The 18,827-nt window shown below is 43.9% G+C and overlaps 1 protein-coding gene across 1 annotated transcript in view; it reads left to right on the forward strand.

The window, feature by feature from the left end:
* Positions 1-18,827, forward strand: part of LOC147105252 (immunoglobulin-like and fibronectin type III domain-containing protein 1) — a 101,624-nt gene that overhangs the window by 34,419 nt on the left and 48,378 nt on the right. The window contains 5 exon segments of the mRNA XM_086011418.1: positions 6,344-6,524; positions 11,081-11,194; positions 11,797-11,965; positions 12,066-12,335; positions 15,765-17,366. Coding sequence (XP_085867544.1) covers positions 6,344-6,524; positions 11,081-11,194; positions 11,797-11,965; positions 12,066-12,335; positions 15,765-17,366 — 2,336 coding nt within the window.

Consider the following 18,827-nt stretch of genomic DNA (forward strand, 5'->3'; position numbering starts at 1 on the left):
GCTACATATTCTTGTGGCGGGAGTCAGAGCTCGCAGGGAGGTCCTCTTCCCTGCTGATGGGCGGAAGAGACCTCCCCAAGAGAGCAAAAGGGCATGGCTCGAAATTGCTGAGGAGGTCAGCAGCAGGGATGTCGTCAGGAGGACATGGGTACAGTGCAGGAAGAGATTCAATGATCTGATGAGATCTGGAAAGGTGAGAGCAAAGCCACACTCACCTTCATCCTGATGTGCCTGTCACCACATCCCCATCACTCTGTCTTCCTGAGGCCTCTCCTGCACATCATTACTCACACCAACATACTTTGCACGTCCACCCATCCCTCTCTCCATGTACATACTCACATCCCCATCTGACTAACCACCCCTCACACTCACCCTCATCCTAATGCAATCATAGCAAGTAACACCACAGAAGGAGGCCATTTGGCATTGGCACCCCACTCCCTCATAGTCACCCTCTACAGATGTAACACATCCATTCCTTACACTCATTCCTTCTCTCTTTCTTTCCCTCCTTGCAGGAGAAATGAGCCCACAACAACAGGGAGAGACGAAGAACCGGAGGTGGCCCTCCAGTCTTCAGTAATTTGATTGCAGCAGGGGAGGTGGCCCTGGAGATGTCACGAGTTGCAGAGCTGCTGGCGGTGGGAGACGGAGAGAGGGGGACCTCTCAGCAACCTGGTGACAGAATTACATCTCATACAGCCACATGGCATACAGCAATCACTCATATGGTGACTGATGTCAGCAGCCAGTGAATGTTCATCATGTGCATAATGGTATTGTTACCCATTCTTAATATAACATTTCTAAATCTTCTCTTTACTCTCCCACAGGTCCATCAAGAGCCCCTGCCACTGTCCAGCTGAAGGAGACACCAGCCTCTGAGGCTGAACTGCCACCAGACCCATGCGCACCCAGCACCAGTGCAGATACGCACACCTAGGTAGGTCCAGTGCGAGAAAGAGTTGTCACCTGGTGTTTCACACTTCACAAGTGAGCAAGAGCAGATGGTGGTGACAGGGACAGCAGTGGAAACTCCTTGCCGGAGGGCACAGGACGCTTCAAGCTCTGCTCAGCTGCATGCAGACACTGAGCCTCGGGGGCCATCGAGAAAGAGGATGATCCTGGAGCGGCAGCAAGAAATGCAGGAGGCTCTGGCAGGTTTTGTAGCCATGACGTCTGCAAATGTGCAGAGAATGGAGGAGTCAATCTCCAACATGAGCAGCACCATGTCGACAATGGCGACAATGTGCTGTTCCATGGAAAGGATGGCCACCTGCATGGAGCAGCTAATGTGCCACTCACATGAGCACATGGTAACTATGGAGAACAGATGACAGAGGCTCATTGACCTCCTCTCAAGGAGGGATCTAAACGTAGACTTGGGCCCTCATGGCCCCACTGCTGTGCAGCAAGGTGCTCTCCAGCTCCTTGCTTGCAGGGAAGTGCGAGTGGCCCATGAGAGGGATGCTGGTGAGAGGGGACATGGAAGTGGGGGCTCCTCTCAAAGCGCTCCCACTTCTCCCCCGTTGCCGCCCCCTCAATCAGAACCCCGATGCTTCCTCGGATCGCGACGGCCGAGTCTGCCCTTGCACAGTTGCAGGAGGAGCAGTCTTCGGAGCCATCACAGGCTCCAAAACCCAGAGGACGTCCATCAAAAGTGTCTAAGCAGTCGCAGCAGGGAAGTGAGCAGCTTGCCTCTACCTCTGCTGAAGCCACAGGGGTTGCACCTCGTAGAAGCACACGTAAAAGAAAAAAGTCACAATCCTAAATGCACAAGGGTATTCACATGGGTGTATAAAGAAGTGTTATTGTTAAGGTTCCGTTAATGTTATCACACCTATGAATGTATTTATTTTCACCACTCTTCGGTCATGCTCATTTTTGTCTGCTACCTTGGAAGTGGCTTTGTGAGTTGGAGTGAATGGTGAGACATAATGTTACCTCCAGCAATGGGGGTTTGTGTGAAAGGAATGGCTTGTTCATCATAGGGATGCTTTATGGTGTTGTTGGGGAGGGGTGGTGAACTTGGCACAGCATGTGGCAGCCATAAGGGTGCATTGCAGGAAGTAAAGTAAATCTGGCCCTGATGAGGCCATCCCTGGCTTCCTGGGCAGCAATGTGCTCTGCTGCTGCTGCCATCTCCACCTCAGGTTCCTCCTGCTCCTCCTCCTCGTCTTCCAGCTGTTGGTCCTCCTCCTCCTCTGAAGAGGCTGTGCGCTCTGTGCCTTGCTCCTCATGCCACTCTAATCCTCACTGCTGCACTATGTTGTGCAGCACGCAGCATACAACCATGATTCTGGAGACCCTGGCTGATGTGTACTAAAGGGCTCCTCTGGATCTGTCAAGGCATCTAAAGCGCATCTTGAGCATACCTATTGTTTGCTCTATGACACATCTGGTGAACATGTGGCTTTCATTATAACACTCCTCGACCTCATTGCTTGGCCTCCTCAAGGGTGCCATGAGCCACATCTTTAGTGGATAGACCTTGTCTCCAAGCAGCCAGCCAGTAAGTGTATTTGGCGGTGCGAAGAGCTGAGTGAGGGTGGACTGGCACAGCATGAAAGAGCCATGCCAGCTGCCAGGAAATTTGGCTCACACGTGCATGATGATTTTCCTATGGTTGCAGACCAGCTGCACGTTGAGGGAGTAGACTTTGTGATCACCTTGGACCTTGTGAGTGGACCTTGTGATCACCTTGTTCCAAATGTGATTATTCAGCTCTTTAAAGCTGAATTACCTTCCTATACTGAACAAATGGGAAAACTGCCTCAGCACTAACACAAATGGCTCAGCAAGCCAGGGAAGGGTCTCGCATGCAGCACTCCAGCTTTGTGCAGGGGGTCAACACTGCAAAACTGGCCCTCTACCCACAGGGGCCAGGAGGCCCACCAGAAAGAACAATGGGAGTACATTACCAAGGCCGTCACTGCCAACACTGTCGTCCCCACCACCTGGCTCCAGTGCCCAAAGAAGTTTTGTGACCTCAGACTACTGATCAAGGCCAGTGAATGCATCTTCAAAAGCCGTCTCCTACCAATTGCATCACTAGCCTCACATACTGCTCAAAGGGATATAGATAGACTAAGGATGTAGGCCATAGACAATTCAGCCACATGTGTTCAAAATTGACCTCGGATTTTAAAGTTTTTCTGCAAAAGGAAGAACCTCTAACAGTCCCTCTGACGGTTGGCAGGATTATCCTCCAACAAAAATTTCAGATGGGAATCTGTAATTGCATCCTCATTGCAATTCTGTGATATCTTGAGACACAGCATATATATACAACAGCACAATATGGCTTCCAGTAAGAACTGTACTGCACGTGGCTTTATTATTATATACATTAGTGGTCCACCAGGTGGCTCTATTGCAGTAAGTATATGAATTTCTCACCCAAAGTGTTTTAGGTTGTGTGTTTTGCAAAGGTTTGAACAGAAATAGAGAGATACTCAGGGGAAATTTAACTCTCACGATCGGGAGGAAAGGAGCAGGGGAGCAGTGAAACTGAAACGGCTCTACTTCCCACTCCGTTCCAGTCAATTCCCCACTTTAATGCTGTTGGTTCTGGTGGCAGATCAGGCTCCCACTGGACTCCGGCTGGAACCTCATTAATAAATGTAAATTGGAGTTCCATGATGTACATAGGACCCCAATGGCATTTTAATGCACCCCTGAGCTGCGGTTGCCTCACCAGGTCAAGCTATCAGGATGCCAGCGAGGCCCTCTAAGATAAAATTTTTAAAAACTTTCCTTTTTATGGCCAGAAGGTGCAGAATTGCCCCAGGTTGTCCCCTTCCCAACCACAAGAACCTTGCAACATGCCTCTCCCCTGGACTTAACTTGTTGCAAGGATGACCCCGAGCTTCCGGTCGCCTGTCATTTTAATTCACCGCCCCATTCCCACTCAGACCTCACTGTACTCGGGCTTTTGCATTGTTCCACGGAAGCTCAACGGAAGCTCGAGGAACAGCACCTCATCTTCCGATTAGGCACTTTACAGCCTTCCGGACTCAATATCGAGTTCAACAATTTCAGATCATAACCTCGGCCCCCATTACATTTTTACTTATATTTTTTATCCACACCTTTGTTTTGGCCCTTCCCCCCCCCTTTTTTTCTCTCCCACATGGCAGCTGTCTCCCATTCTGCCAGCGCATTTCACACCTAATCTAGAGCCGTCTTTTGCCTCCACTAGTCCTATCACCATCTGGTCTCGTTTTGAATACCTCTTAATGTCTCTTCTCTTTTGTTCTTTCCCAGCCCCCAAACTGGCCTTTTAATTTATTTCATTTCCTGTGCTTTTTCAGTCTTGACAAAGGGCTTCGACCTGAAACGTTGACTCTATTTCTCTCTCCACGGATGTTGCCTGGCCTGCTGAGTTTTTCCAGCATTTTCTGTTGTTATTTCGGATTTCCAGCATCTGCAGTATTTTGCTATCTTAACTTATTGCCTACCTTGGTGCCGGTGAGCGAGCAGCTGACTGGCGGCATTCAAATAAGTCTGTGCCTCTTAGACGTGAGCGAGCGAAGGTGGGGGAACAACTAAGATGGAAGTGAGTAAAGGTTTTGTTAGGGACAAGGCCAGCAGAGACGGAGGTGAGGGAGGAGCTGAGCAGATCAATGCCTGCAGAAGTATTGTGGCGAATGGAAGGCCAAAGGCTAAGCAGGAAGTAGTAATTTTTTCTGCATAGCAACATGATGAACCATACAGCAAATCACTATAATTCTGGACAATCTTGCGGGGCTGCATGTAGGATTCCATCCAACTTATTCTTTAATGGACAAAATGAGACTTCAGAATTGCAATGGTTTGCTCTATCACACATTAGTAGTCCTTTGGGCCATGTTATATTTGTTCATCCCTCTGTCTGAAGCCGCTATACCGAAGTCATTAGCCATGACTGCAGGGATATGCTTGATCACCAACCAACCATCCTAATACATTGTTTTGAGTAATGACGGGTGGTATAGCGGATTGTCATATGATAACAATGACATTACAGCTTCAAGGGTAATGGCGTTAGTGTGCAGAAAAAAGATGACTGGCATCACATACCAGCCGGATGTTAATGGAATTAACCCTTTCGCTATTAATGAAATTGAGATGGTTGTTATATGGGGCTTTTATATGGGGTTTTCCTCTTGAAATCCTGCCAGTCTAGGAATTGGATTGCTCATTCTCTTTGTTCATCAGGTTCCATTGAGAAGCTAATAATCTGTGAGGCCCATCTGAATAGAACACTTGTGAGCTTCTTTATACAATGGTCAGCTGCTGCCTGACTAATGTGACCAAGGCCACTCAAGGCTGCCTGGGAAAAGCCAATGCTACAGATAATGATCCTCATTAAAGTGGGCTGGAGGACCTAAGCCTGCAGCAAGCAGAGCTCCTCAATAGCCTCCGGGGCGAGGTGGAGTCTTCTGAGGCAAGACCTTCTAGGTCAACAAAATCTTGTTGAATGGTGTTCAAGTGTTGAAAATAAATGTATTCTGTGATGCCTTACTCTTAAGTTCCTCCAATCTAGCCTCTTCCATGTTTTCGTCCTCTTCCTCTTCATAACACGGCAAGAGAGAGCTTCTCGTTGGGAAATACAGTTGCCCAGTCTAAAATTCAAATTTGCCTCATACTCACTTTAAATGGTAGGCAAACTCTTCAGTGATGCTCCAGAGTACAAATCAACAAAAATTGCTGTCTGGGAAAGTTATAGGAAGCGGGAGTATTTTCAGCAAAGGTGGCCTCAGGGATACCGCTGTTCTGTTCATACCATCACTTATACAGTACTGGTGTTTCGCAAAGTCGGGTTAGAGGCATTAATTGGGGGAAATTGCAGAAACAATTTGGCCACATCCTCCTGCAACATGTATGTATGACAGGGTGGGCTCAGCGCAGATGGGTGTCAGGACTGGCAGCTTTTTATTGAGGATCATTTTTTGGGATGAGATTGTGGTGGTAAGCCACACCGCCCCATTTTACTCCTTTTTTCCCCACCTCAAAACCACCCAAAAACAGGCAATTTTTCAAAGGAAAATGTAGGGCCAAATCTTTATACAAGATATGATTGACTATAAGCAGGGAACTAAATGAAATCACCTTATCCATCATATCTTATTAATCATCAGATGTGTAATATTCTTTTGCTGTCAAAGATTAATTATCAAAGATTCACTTTTAGTGGATATCTTTTAATTTAAGGGCATTGGCAGAGGACTCAAACAGCTGTTGTTTGCTGACTTGTTCAATATATTAAATGTTAGTATTTTATGTGCCTTTTAGTTTTGCATATATAATTAAAATGAATTTATTAAATCATTCCATCTTATATTGACATAACCTGCAGTGATCCACCACCTGAGAAGAAAGAAGAAAAGGTTCCAGGTGAAAAGATCTGGGAAATTCTAATGCATGCTGACAAGAAAGACTATGAAATGATTTGCATGGAACATGGTCTCACTGATTTTCGAGGCATGTTGACAAAGCTGAAGCAGATGAAAATGGAAAGAGAGGAAAAGCAAGCAGCGGTAATGTATCTTTGTCACAGCTGGTGGCCAAGTCTACATATTGGTTTAGTTTAGATCTTTCCCCTATATTAACTTGTATTTGGGGTTAAACAAAATATGACACAGCTTAAACCATATTAGAGATTAATGTTGTCCCATGGTTACAGAAATCATAATTACACATTAGTGGTGCCACAATGAAGACTTTTATTACCAGACAATTTTCTCAGCTTTTTCAGTCAAAAAGAAACAATTGACTTGTACCCACTGATCTGCACCCATAATCGAATAAAATTTAGTATTGGGCCACCAGGAAACTTCTGGCTGTATCATTACATGCACTGTGAGTTATCTATATACATACATAGATTATAGATATATATGTTTGTGGGTAGTCAGTCTCAAAGGGGGTGATTTTCATTCAGAAGTCGGGAAGGAGGCGGGACTACAAATTTCGGGGTTGTAGTCCCGCCTCCATCGAGATGCGGCCAATCCACGCGATTTTAACTTGATTGACCTTGTTAAGCCCACCCAGTGGGCTCAGCAGGCCAATTAAGGGCCACCCGGCAACAGGTGATGTCACAGACTGAAATTTCATCTGTCAAGAGCTTTTGACAGATGAAATATCAATGTTTCACAGCTGTTTGAAGCTGTCAAACACTGACAGTCTTACTTCTAACCTGAGTCCTTCTACACAGACTCAGTTAGAAATCTCACTGGCACAGAAAGCTGCAGGCTGTCACTTTTGACAGTTCACAGCCATTCTGCTTTCTGTGCTGGTCAAATAATGGACTCCCGAAACCTAGAGGAAGGAAGGCTGAAAAGGTAAGTACAGGTAATTTAAAGTTCTTTACACACTTTAGACACACCAAACACCCTTACCTTTGCACTCATGCACCCATCACTCAACTGAACACCGACATCTCAACCCCTCCAAGTCCTTCAACCCGACGGCCCGACTCCTCTAACTTGGCGTGGTTTAGAGCCACCGGGAATCCCACACTTCAAGCTTTAAAATAGGGATTAGGCTCAAAACTGCCTGTTAACGACCTGTTAACAGGCAGTTAATTGGCACTAATCCCTTCCCGCCTCGGGTAGGCGGGTCCCAGTGTGGGGAGGGTACCCGCCTCCTTTGAAACTTTCATGGAGGCGGGTTGGGGCGGGTTGGTGTCGGGACCCCTGAATTTGGGACTTTAACCCCCCGCACGCCTCCAATCCTGACTCCATGGGCCAATGAGATCATACAATGAGATTGAGATCATACAATGGCAACATGTTCCCGTAAAGGTCAAGGGTGGTTCCAAAAACCACAGGGAACCTTGGATGTCAGGGGATATACGAGATTGGATTAGGAAAAAAAGGAGGGCTTTTGGCAGATACAAAAGGCTAAAGACGGAGGAAGCCCTAGAGGAGTACAAAAAGTGCAGGGGGATACTTAAAAAAGAAATTAGGAGATCAAGGAGGGGCCATGAAATAACACTGGCGAGCAAAATAAAGGAAAATCCTAAGATGTTTTATAAGTATATTAAGGGTAAGAGGATAACTAGGGAAAAAATAGGGCCCATTAGGGACAAAAGTGGCAATCTGTGTGTGGAGCCGGAAGATGTAGGAGGGGTTCTAAATGAATTTTTTGCATCTGTTTTCACTATGGAGGAGGACGATGTAGACATAGAAATAGGGCGGGGGGACTGTGATATGCTTGAACATATTAACATCGAGAGGGAGGAGGTATTGGCGGTTTTAGCAGGCCTAAAAATGGATAAATCCCCAGGCCCGGATGAAATGTATCCCAGGATGCTGTGTGAGGCAAAGGAAGAGATTGCGGGGGCTCTAACACATATATTCAGGACCTCTCTGGCCACAGGGGATGTGCCAGAGGACTGGAGAACAGCTAATGTAGTACCATTATTCAAGAAGGGAAGTAGGGAAAAACCGGGGAACTACAGGCCAGTGAGCCTAACATCAGTGGTAGGAAAATTATTGGAAAAAATTCTGAGGGACAAAATTAGTCTCCACTTGGAGAGACAAGGATTAATCAGGGATAGTCAACATGGCTTTGTCAAGGGAAGATCATGTCTGACTAATTTGATTGAATTTTTTGAGGGGGTGACTAGGTGTGTGGATGAGGGTAATGCAGTGGATGTGGTATACATGGATTTCAGTAAGGCCTTCGATAAAGTCCCACACAGGAGACTGGTCAAGAAGGTAAGAGCCCATGGAATCCAGGGTGCCTTGGCACATTGGATACAAAACTGGCTTAGTGGCAGAAGGCAGAGGGTGATGGTCGAAGGTTGTTTTTGTGACTGGAAGCCTGTGGCCAGTGGGGTGCCACAGGGATCGGTGCTGGGTCCCTTGCTGTTTGTGGTCTACATTAATGACTTGGATATGAATGTAAAAGGTATGATCAGTAAGTTCGCGGATGATACTAAAATTGGTAGGGTGGTAAATAGCGAGGAGGGTAGCCTCAGTCTGCAGGACGATATAGATAGGTTGGTCAGATGGGCGGAACAGTGGCAAATGGAATTTAACCCGGAAAAGTGCGAGGTGATGCACTTTGGGGGGACTAACAAGGCAAGGGAATACACAATGAATGGTAAGACCCTAGGCAAGACGGAGGGGCAGAGGGATCTGGGTGTGCAAGTACACAGGTCCCTGAAGGCGGCGGAACAGGTGGATAAGGTGGTAAAAAAGGCATATGGGATACTTGCCTTCATTAGCCGAGGCATAGAGTATAAGAGCAAGGAGGTTATGATGGAGCTGTATAAAACACTGGTTAGGCCACAGCTGGAATACTGTGTGCAGTTCTGGTCGCCACACTACAGGAAGGATGTGATCGCTTTGGAGAGGGTGCAGAGGAGATTCACCAGGATGTTACCAGGGCTGGAGCGCTTCAGCTATGAAGAAAGACTGGGCAGATTGGGTTTGTTTTCCTTGGAGCAGAGGAGGCTGAGGGGGGACATGATTGAGGTGTACAAAATTATGAGGGGCATAGATAGGATGGATACTGAGGAGCTTTTTCCCTTAGTAGAAGGGTCAATAACTAGGGGGCATAGATTCAAGGTAAAGGGCGGGAGGTTTAGAGGGGATTTGAGAAAGAACTTTTTCACCCAGAGGGTGGTTGGAGTCTGGAACTCACTGCCTGAAAGGGTTGTGGAGGCAGGAACCCTCACAACATTTAAGAAGCTTTTGGATGAGCACTTGAAATGCCATAACATACAAGGCTACGGACCAAATGCTGGAATATGGGATTAGATTAGACAGGGCTTGATGGCCGGCACGGACACGATGGGCCAAAGGGCCTCTATCCGTGCTGTATAACTCTATGACTCTATGACCCCAAAGTGTTTCCACACTTTTCTCTACTGTGCTACCCTCTGAACCATATAAAGTAGATTTTTCACTTGCACGCTCCCGCAACAGTGTCCAACCCATCTGGTGCACATGCTGCACAATTGTGTTTGCACAGCCCATAATTTTCCATCCAAGAAAATGAATGGGTGAAAAATTGTGTGCTGCATATGTGGGATTTCCTGATAGCCACTTCTGCTGAGCAAGGGTCTGCGCCGAGAGAGTGCAAGTGGGAAATTTACTGTTCAGTCGCCTGCAGCTAAGAAAGGGCAGCTGGACAACCTGTTTCCCAGGACCCTGGTCATCCCACTGTGAACCAGAGTACAAAATGACAATGGCTGTTGAAAGATACAGGCTATCTCCACTTTGAGGCATATTTGCATCTATTTTGCTTTGGCACCACCAACTCATACCATCATCACAGCACTGTCACAATAGAATTGTAGATGAGGAAGGCCACTTGGCTCCTCTTTGCTCATTCATCCAGAATAACCCTTTATTCCCCCATTGCAACATCCAGTTAGTTCTTAAATGATGCCTAGGTTTGTCCCTCCACCACTGTATCTGGGCATCCATTTTGTGCACTGGTCATTCTTTTTGTGAAGAAACACTTCCTGATATCAATGTTAAATTTTGCCTTTTACTGGTTTAAACTTCTGACCAAGGTCCTTCTCTCACAGTTTTTCTTGATTTACCTTTTCCACACCATTTACAATTTTGCATACCTCGATAAGGTCATCCCTCAGATATCTCCTTTCAAGGCTGAAGAGTTCAAAGTTTCTCATCACTTAGATCTCTAAGACTAGAGATCAGCCTGAGGTGCTTCTCTGCACCAACTCCAGGACTTGAATGTCTCCCTTGATTCTTAGCAACCAGAACTGGATGGCATACTCAAGGTGGGGTCTGACCAGAGCAGTGTCCAATTTGATCATGAGTTCCTCTGAGTTGCATTCACAATGTTGCACTGCACTGGGACTTACCAATTTAACTTTAATTTTTAGTTTACTCTGAAATGGATGCATATCATTAGATTATTCAATTGCCTATAATAACAGGGCGATTCAAAAGAATATGCCCTTCTTTACAGATTCAATTATTGAAAATAAAGATATTTTCTAGTATGTTGAAGCAGGTGCTGAGACTTTAATTTAACAGCTCTGGCTGATGAATATATTATTGATCGGTGTATCCTCTAATTTTTTTTCTTTTCTCTTATATCCTACTTCTAGTATGTGGAATCAATTGCTAATCTGAAACATGTTGAAGTAAAGGCAGATGGATCAGTTAGCTTTGGATTTGATATGGAACTCAAACGTCCAGATTTAAAAATGTATCTATACAAGGTGATTATTAGTTTTGCCTTAATGAAGTTGCAACAGTAATATATAGTGCAGTCAAGAACATTCAATCTGTATTTACCTGTGGCGCCACACTATTTTGCATCTAGAAATCAACTGATAAGATGTTATCTTGCCATGTACTGTAATACAGTTGCTGCTATAATTTGGTTACAGCGTTACTGTATGTTTTGTGACAGTAGTGATATATCTGGTACTTTCATTGCAGATAATCTTCCTTACCTTCAATCTGTCTGCCCCCTTCCAATTACCAAGAATAGTTAAAGGTGTGTCTACTCACATAGTTTACAGTGTAATAGATGGGGTAATACGTATTCAGTTCTTCTGTTTCAGGTGCCTGTCACTTTCTATTCTTTTGTTTCTGCTCTTTTCTGACTTCCACAAAATGATAGAATTAGAAATGCAATGGACGGGATGGACAATGACACAATTGGACAGTGGTTTCTCTTCTGTAAGGAAAGAATACACAGCACATTTAGTTTGTGATCAAAGTAGTCAAAGCAAGTTTACAGCCAAAAAACGTGAATGATCTTGCTTTCTATATACATATTTATTCAACAATGTGCTGTTTGTGATGTCCATTAAAGGATGAAAAACTGATCCCGCTTTCGCTGGATGAGGACAGAAAGCATTATCTTAAACATGTAGGCAAAAGATATACTTTCTGCATCAAAGATCTCCAGTATGAAGATGTTGGATTGTACAGGATAAATGTTGAAGATGCAGTTGTTTTTACAACAGAAGTAGACATCAGCTGTAAGTGCCATTATTTCCTATTACACAACCAATCCCTATATGTTCTGAATAAGTGCCTTCATTTTAATTGTTAATTGCACTGCTTGTTTTTTTATTGCAGTAATCCTTGTTGAGTTTAAACAGCAATTGCAAGAAGTCAAATGCAAGGAGACAGAAGATGGTGTCTTTGAGTGCACCATTTCATTACCCCTCCCAGTAAAATGGTCATACAAAAAGATACCACTGCAAAATAGTGAAAAATATCAAATTAAGGTCTCACCAGATGGTTTGACGCATTACCTGATTGTAAAGGATGTCCTTCCTGTGGATAAAGGAGTGTATACTATTTCAGCAGGAGCTGGATCCTCCAATGCATACCTTATAGTAGAAAGTGAGTCTCCTGTTTTATAAGATCATATACTATCTATGCATTCCAAACATGGACTTCTTTAAAACTTTGATAAAAAGTACCATAAGTACACATTTATCTTCAGAAAGAATGCACCAAAGTATAGAGAGCATGAGATTTTGAAGAGAGAGTTAAAAAAGCAAAACATTAATATTACAATTCTATCAGACAAACGACCAGCTAAACTTAAAAAAAAATGATCTGCAAAGGAACAACATTATCTGACCAGGGCTCACACTTCAGATAGACTGGGGTTGATTTGAACTCTCCTCGCCTAGTGGAAGACAAACCAGACTGGGAAGGCAGTTAAAATAGTGTGGGGGACATACCCACTCCTTTAAGAACATATAAGAACATAAAAAATAGGAACAGGATTAGGCTATATGGCCCCTCGAGCCTGCTCAGCCATTCAATAAGATCATGGCTGATCTTCTACCTCAACTTCACTTTCCCACCTTATCACCATATCCCTTGATTCCATTAGTGACAAAAATCTATTGCTCCCATTCTTGAATATACTCAACAACTGAGCATCCACAGCCCTCTGGGGCAGAGAATTCCAAAGATTCACAACCGTCTGAATGAAGAAATGTTTCTTCATCTCAGTCCTAAATGGCTGCTTCCTTATCCTGAAACTATGACCACTAGTTCTAGACTCTCCAGCTAGGGGAAACAGCCTCTCAGCATCTACCCTATCAAGCCCTCTAAGAATTTTACATGTTTCAATGAGATCACTTCTCATTCTTCTAATCTCCAGAAATATAGGCCGTTCTACTTGATCTCTCCTCATAGTACAGCCCTCTCCTCCCAGGAATCAATCTAGTGAACCTTTGTTGCACCACTTCCAAGGCAAGTATAACCTTCCTTCGGTAAGGAGACCAAAGCTGTACACAGTACTCCAGGTATGGTCTCACCAAAGCCCTATATAATTGTAGCAAGACTTCCTTACTCTTTTGCTCCAACACCTTTGCAATAAAGGCTAATATATCATTTGCCTTCCTAATTGTGTGCTGTACCCACATGTTAACATTCTATGATTTGTGTACAAGGACACCCAAATCCCTCTGAATACCAACATTTACTAGTCTCTCACCTTTTAAAAAATATTCTGCTTTTCTATTCTTCCTACCAAAGTGGATAATTTCACATTTCCCCACATTATACTCCATCTGCCACCTTCTTGCCCACTCACTTAACCTGTTTATATCCCTTTACAGCCTCTTCGCGACCTTCTCACAGCTTACTTTCCCACCTAGCTTTGTATCATCAGCAAACTTGGATATATTACACTCGGTCCCCCCATCTAAGTCATTGATATGGATTGTAAATAACTGAGGCCCCGGCACTGATCCTCACAGTGCCCCAACCTGAAAATGACCCGTTTATTTCTACTCTGTTTCCTGTCCATCAATCAATCCTCAACCCATGCTTATACATTACCTCCAATTCCATAAGCCCTAATCTTGTGTAACAACCTCTTGTGGGGCACCTTATCGAATGTCTTCTGAATATCCAAATATACTACATCCACTGGTTCCCCCACACTTACCCTGTTAGTTACACCCTCAAAAACTCTAATAGATTTGTCAAACACGATATCCCTTTCATAAAACCATGTTGGCTCTGCTCCATCATATTATGATTTTCTAAGTGCCCTGTTACCATGTACCTAATAATAGATTCTAGCATTTTCCCTGCAACTGATGTCAGGTTAACTGGCCTATAGTTCCCTGTATTCTCTCTCCCTCCTTTTTTGAACAACGGGATTACATTTTCTACCTTCCAATCCACGTGGACTATTCTAGAACCTAGAGAATTCTAGAAGATCAAAACCAATGCATCCACTATCTCTGCAGCCACCTCTTTTAAAACCCAAGGATGTTGGCCATCAGGATCAGGAAATTTATTGGCTTTTAATCCCATTAATTTTTCCAGTATATTTTCTTTACTAATATTAATTACTCTCATTAGACCCTTGGTTCCCCACTATTTCCATTATGCTTTTTGTGTCTTCTACTGTGAAGACAGGTACAAAATATTTGTTTAACGTCTCTGCCATTTCCTTATTTCCCATTATAATTTGTCCTGTCTCTGCCTCTAAGGGACCCACATTCACTTTCGCTAATCTCTTCCATCTTACATTCATGTAGAAGCTCTTACAATCTGTTTTTATATTTCTTGCTAGTTTACTCTCATATTCTATTTTCTCCCTCTTTATCAATTTCTTAGTCATCCTTTGCAGATTTCTAAAACCCTCCCAAATCCTCAGGCTTACTATTTATTTTGGCAACATTGTGAGTCTTCTATCAATCTAAAACTATCCTTAACTTCTCTAGTTAGTTACAGTTGGACAACTTTTCCTGTGGAGTTTTTACCCCTCAAGGGAATGTATATTCATTGAGGATTATGAATTATTTCCTTAAATGTTTGCCATTACTTATCTTTTAATCTAATTTCCCAATCTACTTTAGCCAATCTACCTTTCCCATGCTGATCTGGATAACTCCAATTTTAAATTGCAGGTGGCAAGGACACCTACCCCAAGCTGGTGGGGTCCTCTTTATATATGCAGATCGGCCTCCGATGACTTCATTGGGGCCTGATCTGCTATTTTAAGCTGAGACCTGAGCAGATAGCAGTGGTGGCTTTGCTGCCAGGCCAAACCTGCTGGGAACAGCATTCAATACAAAAGATAACCAGCAAGGTAAACTTTTAAAAACATTGTTTAGTTTCCTTATGGGCCAGGAGAGGCAGGAAAGCTCCTTCATGACCCATAAGGAAACCTTGGACTTCCCTGTTCCAAGCTCCCACCGCCACTCCTCCTCATGCCACCTGCTTCCTTACTGCTCCTGCATTTCACTCCCTTAATCTCACTGTCATAGAAGCAAGCGATGTCAGGAAGAAATATTTCGCTATCACTGGCATTAAGAATACTCGGAATAGCCAGCCCACCATTGCACACTGTCTCTTACTACATGAGAGAGGGTGAGAGGTGGAAAAGGGTGATAGAGGGAAAGGTAGAAGAAATTCTGGAACATGTGGGTGGGACTTCAGATTGATAGACAATGGGCAGAAGACAGGTTTTAAGCTGCTGACAGTGTATGTGTATGTGTGTGCGATAGAGAGAGAGGTCCAGTAAAACATCCTGAAATCTGAACCAATTAGTGTCAGCTTTCTTTGATATTTATAGTGTAAAACTTTCAAAATGTTCGAGTTCATTTTTTAAGCCTCTGCACTGTTTAAATCTAATTCTTTACACGTTTACCCTCTAATTCTTTAAAAATAGTTATTGCTATTCAAATAATTTCTATTTTTTTCTGATTCTAATATTTCTCTCTTTCTTTTATGTTCTTTAATGATGATGTCAAAATTATTACATTAACTAATAATGTAAACTAACTCTCATTTTAGAAAGTCTAGACACGACCTCGCCACCTTCAAGCAGTAACAAAATGACTAAGGATTCTGAACATAGTCAAGAGGACTCTTTAGACATTAATTTGAAACAAGGGTTGGATGACACAAAGAAAGAAGGCTTAAAGGGCACCACAGGCAGCTCATTCCATGATAAAGATTCAATGACTAAAGATGATCTGAAAGGAAAAAATGACTTCTCATCAGAAGATGACAGCACTAAGTTTGGTAGAGGAGGCTTGCTGAATTCCTTAACAGATGGATTGGACGGTGCTACCAAAAATGGCCGTGGTGGATATGACAGAATGGGAAAAGATGGCAGTGGTAGCTTAAATGGTGTTGGAAAAGATGGTTGTGTTGGATTGGATGGAATGGGTAAAGATGGCAAGGGCAGATTGGATGGAATGGGTAAAGATGGTAGTGACAGATTGGATGGAATGGGAAAAGATGGCAAGGGCAGATTGGATGGAATGGGTAAAGATGGTAGTGACAGATTGGATGGAATGGAAAAAGATGGTAAGGGCAGATTGGATGGAATGGGTAAAGATGGTATGGGCAGATTGGATGGAATGGGTAAAGATGGCATGGGCAGAATGGATGGAATGGGAAAAGATGGCAAGGGCAGATTGGATGGAATGGGAAAAGATGGCAAGGGCAGATTGGATGGAATGGGTAAAGATGGTAGTGACAGATTGGATGGAATGGGAAAAGATGGTAGTGACAGATTGGATGGAATGGGAAAAGATGGCATGGGCAGAATGGATGGAATGGGAAAAGATGGCAAGGGCAGAGTGGATGGAATGGGTAAAGATGGTAGTGACAGAATGGATGGAATGGGCAAAGATGACATGGGCAGATTGGATGGAATGGGAAAAGATGGCAAGGGCAGATTGGATGGAATGGGAAAAGATGGCAAGGGCAGAATGGATGGAATGGGAAAAGATGGCATGGGCAGATTGGATGGAATGGGTAAGGATGGCAAGGGCAGATTGGATGGAATGGGCAAAGATGGTAGTGACAGAATGGATGGAATGGGCAAAGATGGTAGTGACAGAATGGATGGAATGGGCAAAGATGGTAGTGACAGAATGGATGGAATGGGCAAAGATGGTAGTGACAGAATGGATGGCAGTGGAATAAATAACCTTGCAGGTTTGGATGGCAGTGGAAAAGGTGGCCAAAATGGATTGGACACATCAGGATGGAGAGAAATTCAAAACAACTTAGCAGATGGTTCCAATCAAGACAAAGATGGTTTGACAGGGTATGGTGACTCCACCAGGGTTGGAACAGGTGATAAAGGTAAACCTGGTCTTAATGGCATTGATGGCTTAAGTATGCCTGGAGGTCTGTCGAACATGAGTCGAAGTGATGGATCTGCAAAAGGTGGACGTGAATTATCACTGGGCAACCAGAAAGGTTTACTGGGGAAAGATCAAATGTCAAGCCAAAATGAATCCATGGCTGGAGGTAAACAAGACCTCTTGACTTCTGATTCACCTCAGAGACAACAGAGCGGTAGTGCTAGAAGAAGAAAAGGAAAACTTTCTGAAAGTGACATCAATGAACTTACAGCAGACCAGAACCTCAAGAACAAAGGTAAAAGAGCTGGAACAAATCTTTCAAGAAATGAGTCAAATGGCACATTTCTGTGATTATAAAGCACGGTGAAAGGGATGCATCCTGTAGCTGAAATTGCAGTTTTAGAAGAATACTGTGAAATTAAGGGGGAAAATTCAGTATCGTCCCATTTGGGGTGCCATTATCGGCCGTGCGCAAAGTTTAGTGCCTGGCACTAATTATCGCCTCCGACGGCAAATTTGGCTTTTATCGCCCCGGCGGTGATTGGAGCGCTAAATCAAGCGCTTCACACCTGTCTTAAGGCGCAAAGTTTGAGGAGCGAGGCGCTACCTCAGAGCACTGGTGAAGCAAGGAAGGGCAAATCAAAATGAACCTGCAAAGTGCTGCTCAGTACCCAAAACTCCTTCACACAGCGTTGAATCTCTCCAGAAGTCTCTCTCTCTCGCTCTCAGAATGCATGGTGCACAAATGTCACCAACAAAAAAAGGCAGGAAGTGGTCGCCTTTAAATAGCGCTCCCCTAGTCCCTTTCTGACTGCAAAATGCTCCCCTCAACCTGTCGTTGGTAGCGGCAGGCAGTAAGGCAGGGGGCGCCACTCAATATCCAGTCCGGGGCGCTAACGGGGCATTGCGCACTCGACTGACGTCACGATCTGCCGGCACAAGAGATCGTGGCGGCAGTGTTTAGCGCCGCCGCAAAATGTCTAGTTAATTTCGCGAGCGGCGCAAACATCACCGCGCCCGGGCGCTAGTTGCTTTGCGCCCCATTAGTGCCCTCTTAAGGCACTAACAGTAGGTGCAAACAACTGAATTTTTCCCCCTAAGTCTCTAACCCCTTTTTACCTTTGGTTAAAGTATGGTTCTTAACAATTGAGCTTTTAGAAACTTTATCCTACTAAATGGATAATTTCTGCAAATTAGAAATATAGGCCTGGAGTTTTCGCTGTGGGCGCAATCGGCGATCCAGGCACAAATTGAGCCCAAAATTGTTCTTGTTTGGAGAAGTGATTTTTTTTTTCTCATGTTTCCGCTCGAAGTCATTTGTATACCACCAAATGCAAAATCTGCCATGAACCAGTGCAATTGGGCAATGTTTCAGAATGTAATTTTTTTTAAAATTGGTTTTAAAAGAATATTCCTTGATATATTTAAGAGTGGCAACCTGGTGCAGTTTTATTAATACAGCTGAAAATGGGTTTATCACAAAAAATAAACATTTTTAATCAGAGTGTCTGGTCCACCATCTGTGAGCAATCCAATTTTAAATATCTGAAAATGACTTTAAAAAACGACAGAATTATTTGTTAGTTATATTGATGTATAGTAGTCAGTTTCTTAGTAAATTAAAAAGAAATTATATTCAAAAGCTTTGAAAACATACCCAAAAAAAGCTTAATTTAAAGAGCCTCCTGTAAGGCCCACAAACAGGTGCAATTAGCAGAAACTCCCAATGAGGATTAATTGGATCTGGGGGCGTGGC

This window comes from Somniosus microcephalus, chromosome 18, assembly GCF_052327205.1.
Source record: "Somniosus microcephalus isolate GS21.2 chromosome 18, FLI_Smic_1.0, whole genome shotgun sequence".
NCBI lineage: Eukaryota > Metazoa > Chordata > Chondrichthyes > Squaliformes > Somniosidae > Somniosus > Somniosus microcephalus.